General features: G+C 55.4%; 1 protein-coding gene across 1 annotated transcript in view; it reads left to right on the top strand.

Annotated features, from left to right (window-relative positions):
* Nucleotides 1-27,573, top strand: part of SSBP3 (single stranded DNA binding protein 3) — a gene marked incomplete at its 5' end in the record, with an annotated part of 169,266 nt that extends 141,693 nt beyond the window's left edge. The window contains 13 exons of the mRNA XM_019795857.2: nucleotides 844-924; nucleotides 1,822-1,881; nucleotides 6,039-6,105; nucleotides 6,193-6,269; nucleotides 13,377-13,441; nucleotides 14,127-14,175; nucleotides 14,826-14,861; nucleotides 15,363-15,417; nucleotides 16,756-16,826; nucleotides 24,377-24,455; nucleotides 24,693-24,721; nucleotides 24,853-24,954; nucleotides 25,790-27,573. Coding sequence (XP_019651416.1) covers nucleotides 844-924; nucleotides 1,822-1,881; nucleotides 6,039-6,105; nucleotides 6,193-6,269; nucleotides 13,377-13,441; nucleotides 14,127-14,175; nucleotides 14,826-14,861; nucleotides 15,363-15,417; nucleotides 16,756-16,826; nucleotides 24,377-24,455; nucleotides 24,693-24,721; nucleotides 24,853-24,954; nucleotides 25,790-25,819 — 801 coding nt within the window. The remainder of the gene's footprint in view (nucleotides 1-843; nucleotides 925-1,821; nucleotides 1,882-6,038; nucleotides 6,106-6,192; nucleotides 6,270-13,376; nucleotides 13,442-14,126; nucleotides 14,176-14,825; nucleotides 14,862-15,362; nucleotides 15,418-16,755; nucleotides 16,827-24,376; nucleotides 24,456-24,692; nucleotides 24,722-24,852; nucleotides 24,955-25,789) is intronic.
* Between the last annotated feature and the right edge of the window lie 305 nt (nucleotides 27,574-27,878).

The raw sequence follows: 27,878 nt of genomic DNA, 5'->3' as shown, positions 1-27,878 counted from the left end.
CCCCATCCCCCTGCTCCTCTGTACATGCCCGCTTGAGCTCTGGGCTGCAGGAGTCCCGGTGAGCCTCGGGTCCATCAGGTGTCTCATCCAGGCTCTGCCATCTACCAGTTGTGTGGCTGTGGCCAAGTTCTCATGTCACTTGAGACCCAGTTTCCTCATTGGTAAAAAGAAGAATGAGAAACCCCACTTAATGGGGCCATTTTCAAGTGATGATGAATTAATAACAGAGTTCACTGAATGGGTGCTCAGTAACCGTCCATCCTTTTGTTTCCTTGTTTGTTCGATCTCTGGCCCAGCCTGACTCCTCCTGTCTATTCTCGTAAACCCATCAGGCCCCCTCCCCTCAGTTGACTGGCCCAGGAGCCCGCATCCTGTCTCTGTCCCCCTCCAGACTGGAAGCTCCCCCAAACCAGGGCCTTGCAGGGCTCTCCCCATGCCCAGAAGTGGCGCTTGCACGCTTTGCAGAGTGGGTGCACCCACTGTGCGTCGCCGCGCTCTCCGAGCCCATCACAACCAGCGTATTTAACATGGCAAACTCCGCTCCAGCCGTACATGGTGCCTGGGCCCCTGCTCCCGTGTGCTTTGACAAAGGAGCTGGGTTTTGTTTTCCGTCCCTGTAAACCACCCCGTGAGTGTGTTCATCAGCTTCTCTCCCTCCCGCTCTCCGCGCCCACCATCGAGCCTGTGACCCAAGCAGCCGCGCGCACCTCCCCGCCAACCAGAGCCCGCCGCCCGCACGCCCGCCGCCTGCCCTTCGTTTTGGTTGAATTTTTGTTCTTTTAAGCTTCTGCGCTTCTCCATGTGCTGTGATCTATAACCTGCCTCTACTGTCTGGCCTCACAGGGTCCTCCGGGGTCACAGCCCTCGCCGCACGCACAGCCTCCACCTCACAATCCCAGCAGCATGATGGGACCCCACAGTCAGGTAAAAGCACTGTGGCTCGCCCGCCCGCCGGGGGGCGCGGGGCCCGAGGAGGACAGAGCCAGCAGAGGAAAAACAAAAATCAAAATGTGCTCTAGCCATTGCTTTCGAGTCTTTCTGGACAAATGAAATTAAAAAAAAAAAAACCCCCCCCCCCCCAAAGATAGTCTTCATTCCTTGGACATCACACCCAGCTTGGATATGAAACCAAAAGAAAAGCAAATACATTTCTGTGACCTTGTCAGCGGCCTTTGCGTTTTTGTTTTTTCCTCTCTCACTTTTGGTTTGGTTTTTGAGTTTGGTTAACCATTTGTTCGTTACCGAAGCTGCATCCCTAGCCTTTTTCTGTGTGCACTCTTGCTGCTGAGAAAGCTTTCCTGCCCATCACCCTGCACAAGTTAGGGAGCCCGCTGGCCCCTTACCGTTCTCATTCTGTCCCCCCAAATCCTCGCTCCCCTTCCCCGCCCCTTTTGTCAGTGGTTTCTGTGTGTGTGTGCGTGCGTGTGCGTGTCCAGCTTTGTCCGCATATCCTGAACATTGTGTGTGTGAGTCCCTTTCTGATTCTTCATTTGCCCTTCCCAAGAGCAGAGGTGTCTTCCTTGGCCCCGCACCGCTGTAACTGCTCTCCCGAGTCCTGTGCCCTGTCCCAGCCGCGCGCTCCTGCCGCCCAGAGTAGACGTACATGGGCACATGCGGAGTCAGGAGTCGCCCATGCGAGGCACATCTGTCATTGCCTCTGCCCAGAGGAAGTTGTGTCCAGAGGGAAGAGGCCACCGGGAGAAAGAGAGTTGAAAAGATCACTAGTTGTAACAAAACTGGACTTGGTGGCGTGGAGTGCATTCGTGTTTGTCCCTGTGCAGTAGTGCAGGCTGTCATTGAACTAATTCCCTATAATTGCAGCCTTTTATGTCACCGCGCTACGCAGGCGGCCCCAGGCCCCCGATCAGAATGGGAAACCAGGTACTGTACCTTTTCATGTTCTCTCACCCCTCACCCAGCCACCCTTGACCCCCGCTGGCCTTTGACTCAAATCAGCATTTGGGGAAAGGATTTGGAGGTGGAGGGACAGGTTTGAATGTGGGAGGTAGCTTACAGGTGGGCCCCCAGGGAGGGCCCTTTGTCCACTCTGTGTCCACGGTACAGCCCCGCTCCCAGCATTGTATCTGCGTTTCCGGGGGCCTTTGGGCAGCCAGTTCTGGAGCTCAGAGGGCAGCATTAGAAGCAGCCAGGATGGGAATGCAGGGTTTCGGCTATTCTAGAGAAGGTGGTAATGCCCCTGCCCCTCCCTTCCAGCCCCTTCTTGGAAAAGGGTCTTCCTCCTTAATGAAGTTAATTGACAACGTGCATTTTTTCCTGGAAGCTTTTGAGAATTGCCAAGGCTGGTAAATATAATCCTGCTATTAAGGGGAGAAATGGCCCGTAGGAATGCTTAGATCAGGAGCCTGGGTGCAGCGGAGCAGGACATTTGTGAGTTTTTAAGCAATGTCTGCTTGTTTCCCAGACCCAACTCAAAACAAGAAAGGATTTGTTCGTGTAATTAGACAAGTGGTCTGCTTACGGGGAGGGCTGCTCAGCCTGGGGTTGTGTGCCTTATGCTGGCCCATTAGGGTTGGCAATTCTTAGGTGGTCTGGAGAAATTGGCCCCCACGTCACCCTCCCTAATTCAGCCCATCTAGGGGCGGGAAGGAAGCTGGAGAAGTAAAGATAAAATATGTTTGGAGGATTGACAGATTTAAAAGAAACTTGAAAAGAAACGTTAGGGAGATTTCTTTTCATGCCAAAATATTTTTATATATAATTCTTAGAGTAACCTTGCTTGCAAAAGCCCTTCAAGAGATGTGACCACATCACCAGCCCATCAAGCCCCTACTGCCTTTGGAACTTAGGAGTTCAGTTACCAACTCGAGTGGCCTTATTGTTTCTGTTCTCAGGTTTCTGCAAGAAAGGCCTCCAAGTGCAGAGCTGTAGGGCTAAGGAGGGATGCTCATAGTCATGGGCCTCCAAATTTTAGTGTTAAATTGCCTTTCAGGTTTCCAGTTATTTTTTTTCCCTCCAGAAGTCTTTTGTTTCCTCTTTCTCTGACATGGAGGAGAGATTTAGACAAGAATTAGACACCCAACTTTTTGAACAAGGAGGGACCCTTGGGTATGTCACAGAGGAGGAAACAGAGGTCAGAGTGAAGAAGTGACGTCCCAGAGTCCTGCAGTAAGCCAGATCAAGTTGGTCTATAGCTCCCAGCCCGGTGCTGTTTCGTCTGCCCCTCACCTAGTGCAGTTAGCTTTCAGAGTTGTAAGCGTGCTGCCCTGGTCACCAAGGGGGCCTGGCCTCCTCTGCCGTCACGTGCGTGGGCCCCAGCAGCGCCTTTTCCCCTAGCGCACCCAGGGTCTCTCTTTGTCCCAAACTGGCCTCCGCCCCATGGAGAGAACAGATGCTCCCTTATCGTCATTGTGGCCTTTCCTCCAGCAATTAAGGGACATGAGAGGAAACATGTATGTTCCTATTTATCAGTTAAGCATGAGCAAGTGCCCAGGAGAGCAAATGGAGAATGAATCTATCGTCTGCACCTCGTGTTACAAACCAGTTGTAACCTTCCCGCCAACCCCACCCCCCGCACCGACTCCATTGGAAATCTCTACCAATTTCCTGTGGACACAAGAAATGTTTGCCTTCCAGGGAGGGATGTGCCCCTGTCAGGGGTGTTGCACCTGGGGGGTTCGTGGACAGTGCCTCCGTTGGGGCTACGGGTTGAGTGGAAGCCTCTGCTGCCGCAGTGAGCTCAGCCCGCCCCTGTGGCAGGTAGAGGAGGCAGAGGCCACAGGGCTTGCTCAGGTTCATGGGACCTCCTGTGTTAAGGCAGTGAGAAGGGCACTTAGGGAGGGACAAGAAGCTAAGGACTGTTGACCTGTCCCCTGAACCTTACAAGGCCATCCTCCCACCTGCTTCCCTGGTGATAGGTTTGGGGCTCTATATAGAGAAAGCATTGCTGTTTTTCAAGTGAAAGTAGGTGGGTGGTAGTGAACAGTGGGGTTCAGCGGGGCTGAGTGGAGGAAGACTGGGATCTGGGTTTGTCAGGCAGCTGTCCCGTGCACGTCCCAGAGGAGCCCCCGTCAGCCCAGTGGCCAAGTGACCATGCAGACACTGCTGGGATTTGGCTGTTCCCTGGGCAGACGTTGCTGTCAGAGAGGCACTGGCCTACTTCCAGGAGCCCGTGGGACAGCCCCAGAGCATCGCTTTCCCCAGCAGGCTCCGAAAGTGCACAAGCATGTGCTCACGGTGCCGTAGATGAGCCATTCTTCTGCTGCTTTCTTACGTGTGAAGGCTTCGTCCTTCTCTGAGACCCGTTATCTCGGTCACGGCACATCTGCCTTCTCTTGTACAGGGGGCCGAGATCGCCCTGTCCCTAGCTTAGGGTCACCCCAGTGAGGGGTGGACGGAAGTGATGCCCAGACTCCCTCTGAGCCTCCAGGCAGCCCTGCTCTGCTCTTGGGTCCTGACACAGCAGGCTAAGGGGAGCCCAAGGAGGAGCTTCCTTCGAGAACTGTCGGTGTCCTCACTGGGCTACCTGGAGAGGAAGCGATTGCCCAACCCCCACGGCTGCTCCATCAGGGTTATAGCTGGGGACGTTTTATGACCTGGACGGTCCCCTGTCCACCTGGACATCCTGGGATCCCCAAATCAGAGAGCCTCAGAGACAGGCCTGCCTTTGTCCTCTCAGGGTCCTGTAATCGGGGTCTAGAAATATCCCAGCCTCCCAAGTGGGCAGACACAAACCTGTCAAGTGATTCAGAGCTGGGGAACTTGTGGAGAGGATGCAGGACTGGGAGAAAGTTGAAGGTCAGAAGAGCTAAGACCAGAGGCTAGAGAGAGACTGTGAGCACCCCCGGGTACTGGAAACAGCAGGTGCTCCCAGGTTTGTGTGGCCTCCCACAAGCACCCCCCACGCACTGGACACGCACACAGCCCATTCTGAAGCTCGGGACAGCAGTGAGAACTAGTCTCTCTGCATACCACCACCTCGTTCCACGCCCCGTTTGGAGTTCACCACTGGGCCATCTCCTCAGCCACAGTCAGGGCTGGGGGTAGAGGGGGCAGCGGTTCCTGTCCCAGAGCCTGGCCACCGAGGGGCACTGGCATCTGCAGATGGGAAAAGGTGGTCTGCTTTTCCTCTCAAAGGCAATGGTCTGTGTTTAGTCCTGAGGCACAAGGTTCTGGAAGCACACTTTTCCTTCTAGCTCTGCTGCTTTTTTTTTTTTCCTCTTCTTTTCTTCCCAATTGCCACTAAAATCACTTCAGGCCCAAGTAAATCACTTGTAATAGGTTTTCCCAGCGAGTGTGCCAAGCATTCACTCAGGAAACCCATGGCACCCTGTCCTCACCTTCTTAATAATCACACCAGCATCTGCCACCTGCACCCGGCTTTGGGGAGCAGTTCTCACTCAGCCTCCGCTCCCCCCTCTCTGGGAGGCCTCTGTTTCACCTCTGTGGCCCAAAGGGGGGACATTTTCACGTGGAGGACGAAGACAGGGAGTTGGGAGCCCTGAGTGCTCATCTTGGCTCTACCAGTAAGTGACTGGGGGGGCCGTTGGGCCTCTGGACCTCAGTTTCCCCATCCAAACCTTGAAGGCCGCCTCCTCCCCTGCTTCTGTGTAAAAAGACCCCCATGTGTGTAGTGAGTGATGGGATTTTTAGCTGGTGGGTCTCCTGGTCCCCACACTTTAGGGGAGGGGTTAGGCTGAGTTACATCTCCGTGGGGTGAAGGAAGGACAGGGTTTGGCTTAAACTGTGGTGGCCGGGGTTTGGGAGGTGAATGCAGGGCAGGGGGCAGGCTGCCGCTGAGGGGTGTATGGCAGGCGGCGCTGCCAGGGTGAGGTGGAGCTCTGCCCGGAGCACAGATTCACGGAGACAGCAGGGTATGTGATGGTTCCTGTCCCACCCATGTTGTATCTTCTGCTGATGCCAGCTCCCGCTGCCTGCCGCTCCTGGGTCTTGTCCCCAGCCCCAGTCAGCAGGTCAGGGAGGCCGTGAGTGGCCCCAGAAGGGTAGTGGAGGGCCGGGGCAGGCAGGCGCATCTCCCTCCGTCCCCCAGCCACTCAGTGTGGCTCTCACGTCTCTTTCAGCCTCCGGGAGGAGTTCCTGGGACCCAGCCACTGCTGCCCAATTCCATGGATCCCACCCGACAACAAGGTAGAGGGCTGGGCGGGGCCGCCTGCCGTGTGGGGAGTCTGTCCTGTCTGCCCCGCCACCTCACAGCTCACCTATTCTCTTGTGCAGGTCACCCCAACATGGGAGGATCAATGCAGAGAATGAACCCTCCCCGAGGCATGGGGCCCATGGGGCCTGGCCCACAGGTAACCACTTGTCTGTCTGTCCATCTCCCTGGCCATCTGTGTGCACCCGCCTACTCTCCTCCTTCCCCAGTCTGTCAGTCGTTCCACCGTCACTCAGCTTACAGGGGTGAGGGGTGAGGGGAGAGGACACGGCCGAGTCCCCAGCTGCCCCCTCTGCCCATGGCCAGGCTGGTCCCCCACACAGCCAGGAGCAGCCCCCCTCGGTAGACAGGTTGGGCCAGGTTAAGGGGCCTTCTGGGAAGCTGGGAGAACGGGACAGCCAGGAGCCTTCTGGTTGGCAGACCCTCCTGTGGGAGAGATTTGAGGACTTTGGAAGGTCGAGGGTCTCGTGCCCGAGCAGTAGTGTCCGGGAATCCCGAAATCTCCTACCCTGGGTAGGTGAACTTGAACTGGCTCAGGGTCCTAGTTTGTCGTGACCCAATGGCGGGACAGATGAGAGGCAGTCCTAGCTCTGCCTTCAGCTGACTTAGCATTTGTCTCTCCTTGACCTCAGTGGGCCCTAGTAGGCCTTGGTTCCCCTGTTTGATGTGAGGGGAGGAGGAGTGTATCTCTATCCATGGTTCTCAGCAATGCCACCCCAACTGAGAGGAGGCCAGGCTGGCCAGGGCCCCTAAGACCCTCTTCAACCCAGAGCCCCTGCCGGTTTCATTCCCAGCCTCCAAGCTCAGATTTCTTCTGACCCAGAGAGGTTCCATTGTCAAAAAGGACTCCTCAGAAATCTCTGGGAGATATGATGTCAGGTGCCCTGTCTCCCTCTTTACAGTTACAGCACAGTGGTCACTCCTTGTGACCCAGCTCCATGGCCCACAGGTCCAGGCTCCCACAGGACCATTAGGCAGGGGTCTGACAAGCTGTTCCTGTTCTCGAACCTTCTCACGGTTGCTTCCCAGTCTCCTGGGTACTTGAATGTGGCTGTTTCCTATAGTAGCTATGGCAGAGTTTGCTGACCTGACTATCTAAAAGAAGCTGGAAGTCTAAATAAGGAGAAGGAAGTTTCATTTAGTGTAATCGGGAGGGTTTTGCTGTAGGGTGTTCCTTCCCTTTTCTGCCCTGCCTAGAAGCCTGCTTGTCGTCCGGGTCCATCCCCCCCATTCAGTGTGCAGATGTTTGCATTCTCGGGGCCCCTCCCCAGGTTTCTGGTTCCCTGGGGGAGGAGGAGCACTCCGGCTCACAGGCTCACAGACACGTGCCGGCTCTGGCAGGGAGAGGTGTCTGCCCACACCCAGAGTCCTCCGCTCCGTCTGGAGTTGTATTTACAGCACCCCCAGCCCACTGCCTTCTTCTCGGGGCTGGCTGCAACGTCGGTGCTGCCGAGAGATTTTAGAGAGGTCCTCATCTTCTCTTGGCCCCGTAATCCTAAAATGAAGCAAGCCCACACCAGTTGCAGCTCTGGTTTTCTTGTCTGTTTGTTTTCTTTCCTTAAATCCCCCAAAGCTTGTGTTTTCACCAGTCCCTTTTAAGCCACCAGAGTGGCCCCTTCCTGCCTTGTGGCTGTCTTGAGCTGATCTGTGCGGGGTGGCTCCGCTGGGGACCTCGTGGGAGGGGCCGCGGGGTCTGAAGCAGAGTGTTGCCCCTCCTGAGTCAGGAGCCTGTAGGTCCCTCAGCTGCACTTCAGAGATGCTCTTGGGGTGGATAAGCAGTGACCTTGGACTTCCAACGTCCTGGGGGATCTGGGGACACGAGGATGGAGTGGGAAGGCCCCCTGCCTGCCCCTCTGGGTTCTTGGATGCTTAGCAGCTGCATCTGTAAAATGGGCAAGAGGCCAGCATCTGCCGTACAGGAGTGCTCAAAGGGCGAGGCTCAAGTGCTCGGTGTGACGCCTGGCATGGGGTACTCTTAGTAAGCAATGTATGTTTTCCAACTTGGGAGCTGAAAATCAGTGTTTCGGACTCTCATTGCCTGGGCTTCATGTGCTTTGAGTGGTGTGTGTTTTTGTTTTTTTAATTTTTTTCTGGCCAAGGCCATTAGCAGTTTATTAAGCCTGTAGTAATCCTGAGGTTCTGGAAGCTGGAATAGGTGTCAGCCGACTGACCAAGAGCAGAGCATTCTGTAAGTTGAGGACTTCCTCCTGGCTTAGCAGGTGTCTACTCATGTCAGAGTCCCTGACCAGCAGTCTGGCACGCTCTTGTGGCATGCTTTAAAGAGGGGAGGGTGCTAAAGGCGGAGGTCTTACCAAACAAGTCCTCTTGGGTCCAGTGTGGCTCTCCTGGCTTCACCCAGCAGTGCAAGGGCACAGTTCTCCTGTAGACCCTGAGAGGGGTGACCCAGAGGGGAGGGGAGAACTAGCTCAAGGATGAGCCTGGTTGATGCATCCCACCTCTACCACCCTCAGGCTCTGGAAACATCTCCTTTGTTCTTTGTTTGACTTCATTGTATTAATAAGGAAACCCTAAGTGCTTTGCCCATGCCTCCTGTACCTGTCTGGGTAGAGTGCAGGGCCAGACCTCCCTTAGAGTAACCCAGAATGTCTGCCCCAGTCGCTCACAGCGGGGCAGAAGGGCCTGGCCTGGTGTGGAACAGGTTTTGGAGTCAGCCAGGGAGCAGGTACTGCAGAGCCTAGAAGTTTTAGACCCCAAGGCTGAGGGCAGGACCGCCCCACCTCCTGCCCGGTTGGGCCTCTAGTCCCTCATCTGCAAAATGGGCAGCCAGGTGATCACCTCACAGGGTCCGTTGTAGGCCTGGTAGAAGCAGCATGGGATGCCTGCAGGGTGTTTCATGGACCGCACTTCCTCCCTAGAACGTGGGCTGGGGGGCAGAGGGAGGAGTCCTGTCTCTGCCACAGCCAGGGCCCTTACAGAAGGAGGCCAGCCCGTTCAAGCAGCCTTTATGGGTGCCACTGTATGCAGAGTGCCATACTGAGACCGGACACAAAGGTGGGAAACCATCAGCCTGTTGTTCCAAGTGGGGAGTAAGATTGCTAATAGCCAGTGACCATTCCAGAACTTTCTGAACAATGAGTGGGTACAGTGTAGTCTTGGGGCTACTCTATAGATTTCAAAGCTGGACGGAGTGACATTTACACTTTCTGAGCCTGTGTTGCATTTTAGCCTAAATGTCAAAAAGGACCCAGAAGACCAGGCATCGCCCTGCCCTTTTCCCTGAGTGTCTTAGACAGATTTTACTCTGGTTTGGTGAAATGGCCAGAGCCAAAAAGGAGGTATAATATATCCGCTTAATTATAGTCTTTCTTTAAAGAACTATGTGGGTATCCAATGGAAATGTTTTGGCTACATTTTCCAGAAGTGACTCCCATTGGAATGAGGCTAGAACTGCAAGGGCTTCTGGCCAGGCCCCCATGGACAGAAGGCAAGGCCCCCTCAGAGGTGCTATGCTCATGGCCCCCCTGAGTGCCGATGACTAGGGTTTCTGGTGTTCAGGCTGGGGATGGAGTCCATGCAGGCCAGCATCAGATCACCATCCTAGCTTGTCTGTGTTTGAGAAAGTCCGCGTGAAGGATAACCTTTGATCTCTAGGGACAGTCCTATGCCACCCAGAAGGAAACTGCACTTCCCTGCTGGTCCAGGACAGCCCAGCTCTTTCTTGGCTCCTACCTGTGGCTTCTTAGCAATGCCCCCAGCAAGAGATGGAAGGATTGTAAACCCGGCCAGAGCAGCTGGGGGCTGGGTGGGGAGAAAGCGGGCCGCTCAAAGCACTTTCCTGGGGCGGGGGGGATGGTCCATAGAGGCCCCCAGGCCCCACATGATGAGAGGGGGATGGAGGACAGGACCCTGCTGCCCAGGAAACTGCCAGGACAATGTGTCCTAAAGACTGGAACATTCTTCCCCTACCTTAAGGTGAAGGTGGTGCTAGGTGGACTGTGGGCAGCACCAAGGAAGAGCCCCTCAGACTGGGAGCTGCAGGGAGTGAGAGCAGGCCCCAGCCTTGCCAGCTGCCCAGCGCTTTTCTGTCCAGCAGAGTCAGCCTGATGCCTCACCCATGGTCCCCAGCAGGCGGGCCCTTAATTGTTCCTGGCAGCGGACCGGACCCTTCTGCCCAGGGTCTGGGGTACCCAAGTAGGGACGAGGGTGAGGGTGTGGGAAGACAGGGACCACCACCATGGATGTGGCCAGCCCCACACTGCACGGAGGGTCCCTCCCATATATCTAGCTGCCCCTGTCCCTGCAGAGCTGTGCAGATGGCAGAGGAAGGGGAAGCATCTGGCTGGTGGCCACCTTGCAGTCAGGTGCTGTGGGCAGGCAGACGTGGAGGGAAGAGAACCATTTCTGTCTCTGAAACCGTGCTTCCAAGCCCCCTATGAAAAGGCTGCTGTTTCTGCTTTGAGAGCTTTCCCCTGAAGCTGACATTCAACCCTACTTTCACCCCTGACTTACCCCGTGCCCTTGGGCAAATCTGTGCGCCCCCCTCACCCCCCGGCCCTCTAGCCTGTCATCTTTGAATCAAGGAGGTGTAAGTGGCCCTCTGGGGTCTGTGCTCCAGCAGGGAGGACCTGGTGGGCAGCCTCCCCCTCAGGAAGCAGCTGTGCTGGCTGTTTGGGAGGCTCTGGAAGGTGAGATAGAGATAGAAATAGCAGCTGGCACTCCAGAGCCTCCCGGGGGCGGGGGGCGCACTGCACGGGCGGGCATGTTCCAGGAACGAGCACCTGGCTCGGCCTCTCCTATCGCCCCGTGTCCCCAGCTCCACCTGCCCCCAGGCCGTCCTTCCGCTTGCCCTGCCCTGGGCTGGAGAGGCAGCAGGGTGCGGCCGTCGCCCCTGGAAGGGGTCTCTGTACAGGGCAGGGAGAGGGGGCTGCCTGGGGAGGTGGCAGGCTTTCTGTCCGGCGGCGGCGGAAGTGAGGCTGAGATTTGTGGAGGATTTAGCAGCTGCACGTGGAGCTTAGGAAGGACCCTTTAAGACCCGAGGTTCTGTGACGCTTAAGGCGGCATTAAGGGCTTTGGTGTTCGTTCTGCTGCTAACATCCCAAATCAGAACACACCTCTGAGAGCTGACAGAGCACTTCAAAGCCATCGTTGCATTTGATCCCCGCGGGCCTGTAAGGCTGGGGGCTCCCTGTCCTCACCGTATCGGCCAGGCAGCTTGGCGGTGGGCCGCAGCTGCGGAGCCAGAGTCGGGCGGCCCATGGCTCCGCGGTGCACAGCTGTGTGAGGGGCCTTCACTCCGCTTCTGGGCCGCAGTGTCTCTTCCAGTGGGAACCATGATGGGGCCGTTGTCACACGTGTGCCCAAGCCGGGGCTAGCTGTCCTGTGCTGTGACCTCAAGTCTGTGGCTCTGCCTGCCAGCCGGTGCCACAGTGGCTAGAGAGGGCGCAGCTCCTGCCCGTCCCGGGGCTGACGCGTGATCCCTCTGTGGCCACCCCACTCTGCCTGCAGGACTCCAGGCCTGCTCTCTGCCAGTCGGCCTGGTGCCGTCGCTGATACTCTCTACACACTGTGGATTCTTTTAGACGCCAAGCAGCCGTCAGGGTGACCAGGCAGAGGAGGTGGGCCCACGGCTTTAAGGTTCAGGAGCTGGTCCTTGGCTGAGGAAGCCACCACCAGTGTGATGTTGGCTCTGAGCTTGTCAACTCAGGGCTCTTCAGCCTCCTGGCGTTTTCCTGTCCCCACCAGCCTTTTACCGGGTGTGTGGTGGGCAGAGTATAGACCCAGAGGCTTGCAGTTCCAGGTTTAAACCCCAGCTGAGTCATTGGCTTATTGACTTTGGGCAGATCTTTCTCCCCTCAGATCCTCAGTCTCCTTTTCTCTAAAATGGGAGTAATACTAGCTTCATGGCGTTGTTCAAAGGACAAGCCAGAAACTATAAAGTGCGTTATGTGCTCAGCTGTTCTTTGCCATCAGATACCCACCAACTGGGGCGCCTGGGTGGCTCAGTCGTTAAGCGTCTGCCTTTGGCTCAGGGCGTGATCCCAGGGTTCTGGGATCAAGCCCCACATCAGGCTCCATGCTCTGCTGGGAGCCTGCTTCTTCCTCTCCCACTCCCCCTGCTTGTGTTCCCTCTCTCGCTGGCTGTCTCTATCTCTGTCAAATAAATAAATAAAATCTTTAAAAAAAAATACTCACCAACCTTACTTCTTTCAGATTCTACAGAGGCAGAGTTTAAGCTACAACCAGGCTAATTTTACTCTATTCATTTACTCATTCACTCCTTCATTGATTCAGCACCCAATGTGTGTGGGGTGGCACATGCATGGAGATCATTTAGATACAGTCCCCACCTTCAGCAGGTACTCAGAGCCCAGTGGGAGACACGTGTGGTCATGGTCATAGCCCGGTGTGGTACGGGCTGTGGCAGGGGTCGGGATTACAAGGCATTATGGGAGTGAGCAGTTAACCCCAAGAGGTGTTCAGAGAAGGCTTCACAGAGGAGGTGCTTCGAGCTGGGTTTGGAAGATGTGTAGGAGCCCAAGTGGAGAAGGGAAGCATGGTATTTCTTCTGCAAAGAAAATAGCATTGGAAGTGCGGAGTCAGGGGTGGCAGTGACAAGAGGTTCCCAATCCTGGCACTCTTGTGACCCACTGTACTCTACCTGGGGGGTTGTACTGAGCTGAGGAGGGACTCTTCCCTCGATCAGAATTGCTGACCCCCCCACCCCCTGACCCCAAGAGTTTTCTTCCTGCTTCTTCAGTACCATGTATGTCGAGGGCCCCATAGGCTGACCCCTGAATCAGGCAACCTGATCCAGGGGTTGGGGGACAACCCAGGCGTGAGGCAGGGTGGGGGGGAAGTGTCTGTACGTGCTGGGCCATGGGGACAGTCACCGGCCAGGCCTTTAAGGATTCTTTCCCCTTCCACGTTCAGACCCAGCCCCCGCCCCCAGCCCCAGAATTTCTGAGGTGGGCAGTGTTCACCAGTCAGTTCTGTTACAAGTCCATTCCCTTTACCCCCACAAGACCCCAGATGTGAGGGCTTGCCGGACATCCCCATGCTTTTGAGAGAACCATCCCAAAGCCTCCCTCTGTGCTGGCTTGTCATTGTGGTCCCGTCACGTGGTTCCCACCCCCTCACCTTTTTTAACAAATATGTTATTTTTTTCCTCATCAGATCCTTTGCACAGACTAATCCTCTTGCTTATATTTTGTTTGTCTTTCCTCCCTCCTCCTCTCTCTGGTTCCCCTTCTCCTTCTCATAGACTGACCCTTGGTTATCGTTGCAGAATTATGGCAGCGGCATGAGACCACCACCCAACTCCCTCGGCCCCGCCATGCCCGGGATTAACATGTAAGGCACAACCAACCTTGCTGGCAGCTCGCCCCACCCTCTGGCGGCCCCCTGAGACACTCGTGGACAGAGGCGTTCTGGGCACCTCTCTGGCCCTCAGTCCTCTCAGGCGTGTCAGCCACACTGTGATAAGAGCTCCTAGGCTCTGCACAGTGCTTCTCCACACTCGGTGTGGCTCTGAGCCTGCCACGTGTAGCAGCCCACCTACTCTTCCAAACAACTCCAGGAAGTGGTTATTATCATCCCCCACTTACGGACGGGGGAACTGAGGCCCAGAGAGGTGAAGTAACTTGCCCATGCTCACACACCTCTAAGTGACGGTGGAGATTTGAACCCCTGTACAATTGATCACAGAGTGTTCTGGTGCTTTAGTGGTCCTTAACCCCCCTGGTGGGGATAGATCCCTGTGAGAATCCGTGGGTTCCTTTCCTGGGAAAATGCACACGCACAGGAAATTTTATGTACATTACACATTTTCCGTATAATTTATAGGAGCTTGTAGATTTCCACCCACGGAGCTGCCCATTGCTCCCTGAGAACCAGATGGTGTGTAAGGTCCTAGGCCTGTGTGAAGGACTTCCTGTTAGTGATGTCAGCCCTCTCGCTCTGGCCCTGCTGACACCACCCCCTTGGGGTTGATAAGACCTTTTTTTATTGTCGTCATCTCTCTCTCTCCCTCTCTCAGGGGCCCGGGAGCTGGCAGACCCTGGCCAAATCCTAACAGTGCTAACTCAGTGAGTACCCAGGCTGGATGGGATGGTGTTTGCCAGGGAGGGGCTTCTAGGCAGGGTAGACCTGTCTCTAGGTTGGAGGTGTCATCAGAGGCAGGGATGCAACAAGACTCCCCCTCACCCCCCAACACCTGCAGGGAGGAGCGCCACTGTAAGTGGAGGCTTGGGAGAACCGTGGTGGGGCCTTCAGGGGTTCAGCCCCAGCCCAGCCTAGCCCACTGCTCTGCAGAAACCCTGACGTGTGAGCTGAGGGCTCGCTCAGAGAGCACTGTCCACACAGAAACCCCTGGTGATCCTCTCTTCCCTGACAGGGCTGGCTTCCCGCACTCAGAGGACGGAGCTGGGAAAGGGCTCCGCACAGAAGGCCGGCCAGAGGGCGGGGGAGAAGCTCTCACTCTCCTGTCCTCTTGAGCTGGAGGCTCTCCCGTGTCCTCGCCCCGTCCAAGTTTCCTGCCAGGGCTCTCAGGATCAGTTCAGTGTGGGAACTGGGCTTTGTTCACACCCTTGGCCCTCCCAGGGAAACTAACCAGGGGGGCCCACCGCCTTTCCCAGCAAGAGGGGGTGTGTCCCCCAAGTGGACTGGGGAGCCCAAGGGCACTCTGAGTATCAGAGGAAGTGACTCTGACACGTGGCCCCCCACCTCTTGTTTTTAGATTCCATATTCGTCCTCATCACCTGGTACCTACGTGGTAAGTGTGTGGGGGGCGGGGCACTGCGTGTCCAGCCACATGTGACTGAACGTGCACGAGAACTTCCAGGGTCCCTGTCTCTTTCCCCTTCAAAACACGTTCTGAGCACACGTTCCAAACTGTGCTAGAACCTGCTGTCACTATTCAGCTATCTGTACCTTCTGGTGGCCCAGAAGTCCCCCAACAAGACCTATGATTGGGTCCCCATCTTGGGGGCTGACCCGTGGCCCATCTTCCACGTATTGGTATGTTTGTGAGCACACACGTGCACACCACAGCTGCTTCTGGGTTGGAAGGAAAGCTGGGGGCAGGTGTTAGGGGGCGTCCAAGTCCACCTCCCCCAAGGCTTAAACACTCGGGCTCTGCTCGAGCTTTAGCAAGGCTGAATACCGGCTGGGCTGTGCAAGAGCCCTCGCCTTTGATGTCACTGGAGCTCGGTGGCTTCTCCCCACCTGTATCGTTGCCATGGGTTTTTGATGTCCGTTTTTATCTCATTTCCAGGGACCTCCGGGCGGTGGTGGCCCCCCAGGAACACCCATCATGCCTAGTCCTGCAGGTAAGAAGGCTTGGGGAGAGGGTACCATTGAGGGGAGTAAGGGGTCCCGGAGGGGCCCAAGTATAGGGCCAGAGCTTACCAACTACTCTCCTGAGCAGTATTTCCCCCACCAGGTATCTTGGCATCAGGGTTTAGGAGGCAGGAGGTCCCTGGTGCCACAGACCTACCCTGTGGCCTCGGTCAGGTCACTCCTCATCTCTGGTTAAAGGATGGCGCGGAGTGGGGAGATCCAGGAATGTGGACTCTCACTGTCCTCGGCTCGTACCGGGTGGCAAGCACCCGTCCTGGCTGTACAGTTCTCTGGGTGACTAGAAAGGGACTTTGGAATTCTGGCATCCTAGGACCAGGACCGTATAACATGAAGCCATCTCCTGTAGAGAGGACCAGAAGCCAAGAGCTCTGTTTTCTCCCTCTTTCTTGAATCAGAAGAGGGCATGCGTGCACACATGTGGGCACGTGCACACATCCATACACACACAGCATCACGTTTGTGTTTCTCTCCCCGCTGAGAGTACCACACACTACCATCTAGAAGGAATTCCACCACAGTCTTCACCTGCCCAAAGAATAAGCAGTGAGAGGTAGCTGGATTTCTGCCTGAGAAGTAGGGTGCCTGCTCCTGGTCTAAGCACATGAGCTGATTTTCTAAGGAGACTTTTCTAGTTAATTGGGGGAGACGGAGGGGTCCCCCTGTCGCCAGACTCCCCGGCCCCCAAGTAGCAGGGGAGCCGCTCAGCTGCCGTGCTGGAGCTGGCGGCTGTGATGTTCCGGCTCCCACTCCCGCTCCCTCTTTCTGCTGCTGCATTTTGATGAGCTGCATGACCTACATTCAGACTGGGTCACATTAAACCGCTCCATATGTTAATGCGTCTCCAGCCCCATCCTTGCCTCTCCCTCCTGCCCCATCGGCTTGGCAAGGTGGCCCCAGGGTAATTTGTGGCATTTCTCTTTCCCCGGTTTGATTAAAGCCGCTGGGCAGGATCGGGGGAGAGTGCAGGTGGCCGTCCCTGTACGTTCCCTGGCAGTGTCTGGGGACCAGGTTGGGTTTGGGGTGGGGAGACGAGAATTCGAACCTGCCACCCCCCCTTTGCCACATTCACACTGCTGTCCAAATATCCTGGAATTCTTCGTTTCAGGGTTGAGTGGTTTTCACAGTTGAATTTTCTATGATTAAAAACTTTGTGAATCTTCATTAAATACAAATTAGCCAGAAAATGGTGGTACTTAGAGGAGATTTTAGGTGATAAAATACAAAAGAATGAGTTCAAGTGCCACGAGTTTGTTTTAATTAAGAAATGAATTAATCACCCCGACTTGTGGGTTTCCACTGTTCTACAGATTCAACAAATTCCAGTGACAACATCTACACAATGATTAATCCAGTGCCGCCTGGAGGCAGCCGGTCCAACGTAAGTCCGCTTTCTAATAATTTACATATCAGATACCATAACAAATCATAATTAACTTCATCAGCTGAGGGGAAAGCACGTTTAATTGATTTCAGCCATTTGTTACCAAAGATGAATAAAATAAACCATCAGAAAAGCGATTAACTCTTGGGGAACTCGGTTCCCATTTCATAGCTGGGAGAGGGGGGTAGTGTGATGCCCTCCCCTCCAGTCAGAGCGGGGCACCCGGCCTCACTGAGGATCCCCGCCACTCAGAGTGGGGTGTCAGTGAGGGAGAAGCACTAGGCTGCAGGGGGACCCGGGCCCCACCCTGCCCTGCTGACGGCTGTGCTGCCCCATGAGGCCCGTCACCCTCTTGGGTCTGGAGCTGTGGGTTCCTGGGGCCATCTGGGGACTCGCCTGCCCTGTGTCTCCAGCCCCTTTGGGAGCCACGTGACTCCTGCACCTCGCGGCTTCTTGGCCTCCCCTTGCGTCACTGCCTGGCATAGAAGCCACTCCCTCCGTTCTGGGCTTCTCCAAGTGCCAGGCCTCGGTGATGTCGCAGCTCACATTCCACTTTGATTCCTGCTCACCCGCTCCCTTCATGCCCCTGTCCTGTGCCGGATGGCCCTCTGACTCTGCAGCTGTGGCCTGTCTCCGTCTCCCGGCTGGGAGCTCCCTGAGGAGAGGGCTGGTCTGACTCACCTCTGCAGACAGCCCTTCTGCACCAGGCGGGGGTGGTGACTCAACGTTGGCCTTGCCTCGGGGAGCATGTCTGGAAAGGAGGCTGCTGGGGGACCAAACGAACAGTCGGGACTGCAGAGCCAGAGGGTAGGCTTGGGGCCCCCAAGTTATTCTGGCCTTTTGGGGTGCTTCATTTGCTTTTGTGGGTTTAGGTCCTAATGTGACATCTTAATTACCACTGGGCTAAACACTGATTGGGGGCTGCCCTGCACTGCACACTCCCTTGTTCAGTCGTCTGGCAGCCTCTGAAGTCAGCGTCTCTGGATGCCTGCTGGATGCAGAAAGGGACCTAAGCCAAGGATCACGCGACTGAGGAGTGTGGGAACCACACTCCTTAACCCTTGCTCTGCCATCCCTGTCCCTCTCCTGGGCAGCCAGTACCCCCATCACCCCTGCTTCTCATTAGGGTGACCAGCCATCAGGTTCTAGCTAAAAGCCCTATGTCCCAGGGGACGACTTCCCAGGACACCGAGTGTCCAGGGCTTTGGCAGTCGATGCAGAAGGCCGGGTGGAAGGGTGTGAGGCTCTGACGGCCCCACAACCAGGGCCTGAGCTCACTGGGCTTCGCGACAGCGGAAGTGGCACAGAGGGACCCTCCTGCCGCGGCACCCAGCGCTCGTGGCCTGCGGCTCCCAGTGGACCGTCCATGCTGTGGCGTTCCGGGGGCTGCAGCTCCAGCGTACAGGGGCCCGGACGGGGTCCGCCTGGGCTCTGCCTGCAGACTCCCTGCTGTGTCAAGATCACGCAGGCCTCATTTTTCACGTCGTGAGTTCAGGCGCCGTGCTTTCCGGGTCGAGAGGCTGAAAAGGTGCAGAATGGCAGCTCCTGCGCGCCCCCGAGCTCGCCCCAACAGCGGGGCCACGTGGGAGAACACACAGCGCGTGAGGGAGGGGAGTGACGGACTTGGGGGTCCCACGCGGTGGGCAGAAGGCGGCAGGGGGCCCTGGTGCGCAGGTCCCGCCAGACAGCACAGCTTCTCACGCAGCCCGAGAGATGCCCCAGAGTGGGGAGAGCGGCCAGCAGGTTGGTTTTCGCGCGGCCCCCAGATGTCACCGCCACTGCACCGTTCCCTCTGTGGCTCCGGGAACCTAGGAGGCTCCATTTCCGGGTTCCAGGGCTGCGCCCAAGTCCTGTGTGTCAGCAGGAGACACAGCTTCCATGTCAAGCGGGTTCTGCCAGCCCTTGCCAGCAGTTGGGATTGTCAAGTGGTGCCTCATGTCATGGTGACAAAAACACGTCCCCTAGCTCTCCAGCACTTCGACTCAGAAGCTGGATGGAGCTTCACATCGGGCTGTTGGATTCTGCGCCGATTTTAATGAAACCGCAGAAAACAAATCAAAGACGACTCTTCTGTTGTCCAAGTGCAAGCTCGACCTGGCCCATCTATCAGTGTATTCGGCAGAGGCACACAGTTAATGAGGCACGTTTCATTTGGTGTATGAAGTTACCTGCTAACCGTCCCGCGCACCTTGTCCCCGGCACTGCTGCCGAAGGGTATGGCTTGCTTACCTATGGTACCAGGCTTTCGTAACGAAAGGTTTTGGTCACCTGTCAACCTCTTCAACGTGCAGACACACTTCACGGGACTTTAGACTTTGTCGAAGTGGAGAGAGGCCCAACTTGTGCCTGCACGGTGGGTAGTGTTACTGCCGGCCGTAGAAGGGATGTTAAAAGGTCAGCCCGCCGTGACGTCCTTCTCTCATGGGAACTATGCTGAGACGAGAATGTAGAGAGGAATTACAGGAAGGACGTTCCATACATGGAAGTGTGTGTGCTGTGGCTTTAGAACCGTTCAGTGATCTTTCAGGAAGCCACCAGGAGCCTCGAAGAGGATGAGCAGACCGCGCCTGAGTCATTGGGGGTGGTTGAGGGGGTTGCATCAAAACTAATCGGCCAAAGTGTAGGGACTTGTGTTTTGGAAATGAGATTGCCTGACAAATCAAAATCTGTCACCAGTAAAGGGCAGCCACATTAAATAGAACTCTCTCAGCTTCTTGATTAAAACTAACTTGCAGGGCGCCTGGGAGGCTCAGTCAGTTAAGTGTCTGCCTTTGGCTCAGGTCATGATCCCAGGGTCCTGGGATGGAGCCCCGCGTCCGGCTCCCTGCTCAGCGGGGAGTCTGCTTCTCCCTCTCCCTCTGCTCCTCCCCCCTGCTCTCGCACGTGCTCTCTCTCTCTCTCTCTCTAATAAATAAAGAAAATTTTTAAAAAAAAACCTGTAACTTACTTGGATCTCACAAGTTCATATCACCTCTGTGCTTTAAACCATTTTCCCAGAGAGAGAGGTTTAAGCAAGAATGACATCCGCGGTGCTTTGGAACGCTTAATGGTGATGGACGTCTGAGACAAGGCAGCCCGGCTGCTGGATTTAGGGATGCAGAGGACCCGACGGGCAAGTGCTGGTGCCCCTAAACCAGCCTGTAGATACAGAGTGTGACAGACCTCTTAGGAGCACTGGGAGGGAGTTCCTGCAGGTGCAAAAACCTGTGTGAGTCAGTAACATCCCATGTATTCCACGCACAGGCGTTTTGGGGAGAGGGTATTTCTGTGTTGGACTGACAACAGGGTGTGATAAGAGCAGAGTGGCAGGTCACAGTGAGTTTTGCATTTGCCTCTGTATTCCGTTTACCACTACCTAAAGAAATTAAAAAGCATGGCCTAGAGGCTGCGGGCAATCCAGGGAAGTACTGGGGGGAAAGCAGGCACCTTCTGCCGTGTTGCAGCCACGAAAGCAAGATGGGTTACCCCAGCAGCTCCACTGCAGCTCTTGGAGAAAACTCAGCCCAGGTTCGCACTCTGGCCATGTCTTCTCAGCCTGGCCCGGACACATCCAGAAATGTGGCCAACTGTGTTTCCATCCGGATGCTCAGGATATCCTAGGCTTCATCGGGTTGGACAAATGACCTTGAATGGATTATCCAAGATACCTAACCTGACAGAGGAACCATGCTAACTACCTCTTTGTACAAAACTTATTTCTAATCTTTATTTAGGGGGGGAGGGGCAGAGCAAAAATGCCCTATTATAATATAGGACAAAAAGAAACAACGATTTTTAAAATATTTATTGGGGCGCATGGGTGGCTCAGTCGGTTAAGCGTCTGCCTTCAGCTCAGGTCATGGTCTCAGGGTCCTGGGATCGAGTCCCGCATCTGGCTCCCTGCTCAGTGGGGAGTCCGCTTCTCCCTCTCCCTCTGCCCCACTTGTGCTCTTGCTTGTGCGCTCTCTCAAATGAACAAGAAGTCTTTTAAAATTTATTTATTTGAGAGAGCGAGTACGTGAGCTTGTGTGGGAGTGGGGGGAGAGGGGAGGAGGAAGGGTAAGGGGGAGAGAGAGAGAAAAAAAAAAAATCTCCAGCGGACTCCCAACTCCACTGAGCACGGAGCCTGACTCAGGGTTCGATCCCACGACCCTGAGATCGTGACCTGAGCTGAAATCAAGAGTGAGACACTTAACCAACTGAGCCACTCAGGTGCCCCCAAGAAATGGGATTTTAAAAAATCAAACAAGTAGTATCAGTTTAATCAGTCCATTGCATTTAGCTTTAAAAAAAAAAACCCTTACATTTGTTTAAGAGTACATAGTAATAATAGCCTACAAAATTTAAATATCCAATAAAGAGCTCAAATAAATTACTGTATTAAAGGACAAACATTATAAAAATGTTATGTTTTTCTCACACCATTTATTTAACTAGTCCTCTATTCACTGCTCCCATTAACTAGCCTTAATATGGCTTTATTGAGATAATAGCATTTATGTAACAAAGTCACTAACACAGAATAAACAGCGGCACAGGGACAGCTGGCTGTCCCCAGGCAAGTGCGTGAGGTCGGACCGCGGTTCACACCGAGACCCAGAATCCGCGCAGAGTCTGCTCTCGATCTGCCCGGCGGTGCCGAAGCGGGAGAACACTTGGAGGAAAGCGGAGGCGTCCATCTCTGCGGCCTGGGTGAGAGCAAAGCCTTCTTTCCTGTGACACTGGAAGCACAAGTGACAGAAGCAGAAAGCAGATAGATGGCACTTCATCAAGATTAAGACTTGTGCGCTTCAAAGGGGCGCCATCCCGAAGGTAAAAACACAGCCCACGGCGTGGAGAGAACATGTGCAAATCACATCCCTGATTCAGGATTCGAATCCAAAATATGCAAAGAACTAACACGGTCATGAAAAAACCCAATTTAAAAAGTGGGCCGAGAATCTGAACAGACATTACTCCAAAGGCGTACCCACAGCTGGTATCCGAAGCACGCAAAGACGGCCCGCCTCGTGGTGGCCAGGGACGCGCACGTGGAAACAGCGAGCTCAGCCCCGCAGCTCACCACGACGGCTGCCGCCAGGAGACCATGCGCCCAAGTAGGGGCGACGCCGGCAACTCCTCGGAGCCCTCCTCCAGCACCGGGGGGAATGGAGGATGATGCAGCTGCTGTGGAGAGCAGGCTGGCCGCTCCTCGAAAGGCTACACAGAGTCACCCCGTGGCATGATGCTTCCAGCCCGGCTCCGTGCCCGCGAGAAGACGTGCGCACGCGGTAGTGGGACACAAGTGCTCAGAGCAGCGGTGCTCATAATGGCGAGAAAGCGGGAACGGCCTCCGTGTCCACTGACCGGAGGAGTAGATGAAATGCAGTCTGTCCATCCGTGGAGCAGATTTGGCCAGAAGAAGGAATGAAGCACTGACTCACACCCCACCATGAGTGAACCTCGAAGACAGACTGAGTGAAGGAAGCCAGCCACAAAAGCTCTTACACGACTCCGTTTATACACAGTGTCCAGAATAGGCAAACCCAGAGAGACAGGAAACAAGTTCATGGTTGTCTGGGGCTGGGGGTTTGAGGGGGAGCGGAGAGGGACTGCTAACGGGTACAGGGCTTCTTTATGGGGTGATGAAAAGGCTCTAAAATGGATTGTGGTGGTGGTTGAACAACTCTGAAAACACGAGAAACCACTGAATTGTACGCTTGAAGTGGGCCGATTGTGTGGTATGTGAATTGTATCTCAGTAAAGCTGTTAAAAATAACACACAAGAGGGGCGCCTCGGTGGCTCAGTTGGTGAAGCATCTGACTCCTGATCTCAGCTCAGGTCTTGATCTCAGCGTCATGAGTTCAAGCCCCGTGTTGGGCTCTACGCAGGGCGTGGAGCCTACTTAAAATGATATAATAATAATACACAAAAAACCACAATGATATATAACTTCGATTTTTTAAAAATAAGTTAGAGTCATACGTTCATAACATTATCATGCTTGGGGGTCGTTTTGTCTGATATGGGGCTGTGTCCTAAGTTGACTCCCTAAAACGTCCATCCCCCTCCTCCTCATCTCATTTGGATTAGTAAGTGTGGAGTTTGTTGCTAGATGTCAGAAATGTGCCCGGGGCCTGTGAGTGGCCTTGGGGAGCCTCGGGAGCGGCGGCAGGCAGGCGCGGAGGCTGCGGCTGTGGTGGATCGGGTGTGGTGGACCATGGTGGGCGGATGGGCGAGAGGGAACGCCTGTGCCCCAGCCCTGCCCCAGCAGTCTGGGCGCACTCCGCTCTGCTCCGGCGCTCCCTGCTGCCACCTGCTCTTCTGTGCTTGCGCAGGACCCCTCCCTAGAATGGGCTCCACGACCTGTCTCTGCCTGCCTAAATCCTGTTCCTCAATTATTTTGGCCCTCTGCCGCCTCCCCCGTGCAGCGTGTTCGGATTTCTCTGCGCTCTCCCCAGTGCCTCTTCCTGAAGCCTCGGCCCTTCCTTGTCTGCAGCTCCCTTTGGAACTCAGCGTGTCTGTCCCCTGGGGTAGTTGGGTGTCCGTAGCTGTGGGCTCCTCTTCGAGGCTGAGGCCCAGCCGTGACTCGGCTCTGTGTCCCTAGCCCCCAGCATGGGCCAGACGCCAAACAGTCCACTCCTGTCCACCCTGATGCCCGGTCTGCATCCCAGGGCCTTGACTCTCCAGCCGGGGCTCAGCCCTCCCTTTGTGACCCTCTGGCCTTTGGTTGCTGCTTTTCTGAGATGGTTTGATAGTTCCCCGCAGGCCTGAGCCTGGGGCTAGGGTAGATTCCTCCTCTGGCCTCTGACCAGCCTGCACCACCGCTTCTGCACGCTTCGGCACAGGGACGTCTTCAGTGGCCTCCCTCTCCACCTTACCCTGCCCAGCTTCTCCCTTCCCCCCCAGGCGCTCAGTAGACCCCATCTCCTCACCTGCCCCATGGAACTCTGTCATTTCTGAGGAGGCACTCAGAGGCTGGGGATGAGCTGCCCCTGCCCTGTCCCAGCTCCCCCATCCCCAGGGTCGTGGGGCGGGGGGGCGGCCTCTGGCAAAGCATTTCCCACTGTCTTTGTGCTTCAGTTTCCTTATCTATACAGTGGGGGGGGGAGAAGCATTAACACTTTCAGCCCCTGGCTGGGCGCAATCGGTCATCCATTTGTGCATGTGTGCGTGTCTGTGAGTGTGAGTGTGAGGCTCTGACTGGTGAGCCGCGCACTTGCCCAGGGATAGAGAGAGCCCAAGTCCGTGCCACCTGGTTAGAGAGCTGTCCCAGTATGCCACTGTGTGGCCTCGGCCCAGCGTCTTTCCCTCTCTGGGTTTGTTTCCTCATTTCGTGCGTAGGGCTGAGCACCTCTGCCCTTCACAGCTCCGAGGGCCAAGGAGAGGGGCCTGCTCCAACCAATACCTCCATGAGGGGCCTGCTCCAACCAATATCTCCATGTGCCTGACAGAGGGGCCCCGCCAGAATGGATGCTCCCTGAGGGCACAGCTCTTTTGCAGCTGGGTGCGGGGGGGGGGGGGCTGTGAGAGCGCTGCAAAGGGCCTGGGGCCCACTCAGCCACCACGCCCTGTGCTTCTCCCTCAGTTCCCGATGGGTCCAGGCTCGGACGGCCCGATGGGAGGCATGGGCGGCATGGAGCCCCACCACATGAATGGATCGTTAGGTAAGCGGGTGCCGGCCCCGTGGTCACACTGCACCCTGCCCAGTCCTGCCCAGGCGGCCGTCTCAGCCAGGCCTGGTCTCCCCCACTGGCCTTGGCTGGGCTCATAGGAAGATCCCCAGAGGTCTAGCCAGGGCAGAAGTTTCTCTGCACAGAAGTAATGTGGGATTTGGGTGGGTTTGGAGGCCTCTCTACGGAAGAGCAAACAAGAAACTGAATCCGAGTCTTCCTTCCTTCCAGGATCAGGTGACATAGATGGACTTCCAAAAGTGAGTGTATTCTGTTTCCTCCCTGACAACATCCACCCTGCCCCAGCTCCGAGGCCCCAGAAAGCTTGTCTCCCCATCCGGTGGGCAGGTTGCTGGGGCGCTGGGGCTCACCTTCTCTCTCCTCTCTCCAGAATTCTCCTAACAACATAAGTGGCATTAGCAATCCTCCAGGCACCCCTCGAGACGATGGTGAGCTAGGAGGGAACTTCCTCCACTCCTTCCAGAATGACAATGTAAGTGCTGCCTCCACCCCCCACTCCCATTTTGCCCCTGGAGTCATCCTCTTACCCCTGGGGCCAGGGACTGTTTAACAGGTTGTGGAGCTTGCTGGCCAAGACCAGCCTGGCTGGCTGTGTCCCAGCAGCCATGCTGCTGGCTTTCTCCTTGGTCATTTTTCTCCACAAAGTGCAGAGCCCCACCCCCACCCCCCCAGCATGGCCCCAACAACCACTGCCACCCTGGTCCCGGTCAGGTCCTTCTGGAGGCGTCTACAGGGAGGCACAATGCCTCCAACACTGAGAAAGCTGATGTGGCTGGAAGAGGGGACTTAGGAAGCCTGGGCTCTGGCGCTCTGGGCCTCTGGGCAGCATGGTCTCTGGGGGACCACTTCTGTCTGTCCTGGGGAAGAAGGTTCATGAAATTGGAGATTTCCTGGGGTCTCCATGCAGAGGGGCTGGCCTCTACTTACAATCTCATTTGAAGAAACAACATCGTGCTCCAGCAGCTTTTGAGAACCCCGGACTGGCTCCCCCGCAGGGCACCCTGGCAGAGCCCTGGCTCACTCTGCAGGAAAGCAGCCCAGCCGGCCCTGTTGGGGGGGGGGGCAGTGTCTGCTGCTTCCTCAGCTGGAAAGAAGGGGAGATTTGAGAAGAGGAAGAGGGGAACCTGGGGGGGGGGTGCTAATGGCAGCCCCTGGAGCTCCCACCCTGGCGGGGCATAGGCTAGTGCTGAGTGGGCAGAGCCATCCCAGGCTTCCCCACCCAGCCACAGCCCCAGACTGGCCCTCTCCAGCCCCCAAGGCTCCCACACCCTGGCCCTCACAACCCGTCTCTGCTTCTCCTCTTCCAGTATTCTCCAAGCATGACGATGAGCGTGTGATCCCCTCCTCTTCTCCAAGACGCTGAGAGAGCCGGCATTGCAGGCGGGAAGATGCCAGAAATTATGCAAGAAGAAGTGAGGTGTCATTACCCAGGAGCTGGGGGAGGGGCTTCTCCCTGCTCCCCCTCAGCCCCCACCCTCCTCCTCCAGTCCCCCCACCTATCCCAATTTTAGTTTCATGCAATAAAAAGGCCGAACTTTTTATTCCATAAAACATGAAGGACAAAACTCAAAATAAAAATATATTTCAAGTCAAAGACCAGAAAAATCCCACCCCTTGCCCATTCCCAAAAGGACCTTTTATGTACGTGACACTTTTTTGTTGTTTTTCTTTTTTGTTTGGGGTTTTACCGTTATTGGGATTTTTTAATTTGTTTTTGGGGGGTTTTTTTGGGGGGAAATTTTTAAAAATGGAAGCTTTTAGCAAGCCCCCCCACCCCACCCCACCCCTTTGCTTTCTTCTTTAAAAAAAAAAAAAAAGGAAAAAAGGACAAAAAAAAAAAAACAAACCCAAGCCCTGCTGTCTGTCTGTACCCAAGCCCTTCCACCAGGAAAGCTAGTCTAGGTGTGAGGTCTCACGCTGTCTTTGTAGCCATCTAAAAATAATGATGATGATAATAATAAACTGGGCAGTTTACAATCGGTGGTTTCTTTCAAAAGGCCTTTTTTGGAAAGAGAAAAGAAAGTCCCCTTTCTCCACTTGGGGTTTTTCGTTTGTGTGGATGGGCAAGGGAGGGTCAGGAACCTGTTTTGGTTTTGCTTGGTTTCTCCCGGCCGAGGTGGCGCCAGCAGCTGCACACCTGAGACCCCAGAACCGCCCCCCAGCCCCACTCTGTGGCCCAAGGGGCCCGACCGCTTTCAGGACTCCGCCGTGGCGGAGACGCGCTGTGACCCGGTGGCATGCACTGTGTTCCCAGGACTGCTTCCTCCTCTCTCTTCTGGACCTTCCTCTGCCCGGCCTCCCTGCCGCTCCAGCCCCCTCCTCAGCCCCCACCCCAGTCTTCCCAGCGAGAATCCTGCCAGCTGGGTGGTGGCCTGGACGGAGCGCAGTGGGGGAGGCCGCCCCCGACAGGATGGCTATGACCTGGGACATGGCAACTGTGACCCCCGCGTTCTCGTCCCATGGCCCTGACTCGCATCGTCCTCGTCGTGTGTGTGGGCACTGTAGGGCTGGAATTTGGGTTTTCTTTTGTTTTTTTTCTCTTGATTCTTGCTTCTTTTTCAAAGATGGGAAATTACCAGAATTGCTCTGTATTCGCTTGGAACTGGATGGAAAGACTTTGGAATAGCTGTGGGGGGCGGGGGGCACCAACCAAACAGACGTGCTGTTTCTGGTCCTGTTTTTATTTTCAAAAACCGACAAATTGCGACAGTGGAGCCTGTCCCCTCCCAGGAGGGGTGTGACTCACGGCCTCCCTCACCTCACTGCTCCCATCGAAACCTCCTTCGTGTCTTGCCCTGAAGACACCTGAATTCTTTGTACATTTACAGCCCCTCCTCCCCGCACCCCTGTAGCTGCTGTCTGTTCTCCCTCCCTCCCTGATCCATGTATATCATACTATGTGAGATACCATCTGCCTGAAAAAAGACCTTGTGCGGATTATTGGGAACATTGTAGCTGTTTCTGTGTTTTTTCTTACCTTGTAGTCTGGTTCTGAATTAAGAGAGGAAAAAAAAAAGTAATTATGATACATTGTAGTTTGTGTACGATATATGTTGATAACGTTTTATTAAAGGGACATCTTTTTTCCGCAGCCCTTCCTGACATGTTTGCGGGGCTGGGGGGGGGGTAGGGGACCTGGGTCGGAGTTTATTATGCGGACTACAGAATGCAAGGTGACCCGTTGGGCAGGTTTTTTTCCTGGTGCATAGCAAGATCGTGTTTTGTGTTCAAGGTGTCCACCCTCTTTTCCAGGGCATGTTAATCTGCATTTGCTGTACGTGGTCATAGTGGCCTTTGGGAAAGGGGGTGGGGAGGGAAGATAGCCATCTCCTTTCAAATATGAGGGGGCATTCTAAAATCCACCTTCAGCTTTTTGTTTCACACACACACACACAC

The sequence above is a fragment of the Ailuropoda melanoleuca genome, chromosome 2 (genome assembly GCF_002007445.2).
Source record: "Ailuropoda melanoleuca isolate Jingjing chromosome 2, ASM200744v2, whole genome shotgun sequence".
NCBI classification, from domain to species: domain Eukaryota; kingdom Metazoa; phylum Chordata; class Mammalia; order Carnivora; family Ursidae; genus Ailuropoda; species Ailuropoda melanoleuca.
This window is presented reverse-complemented; position numbering and strand designations above follow the sequence as displayed.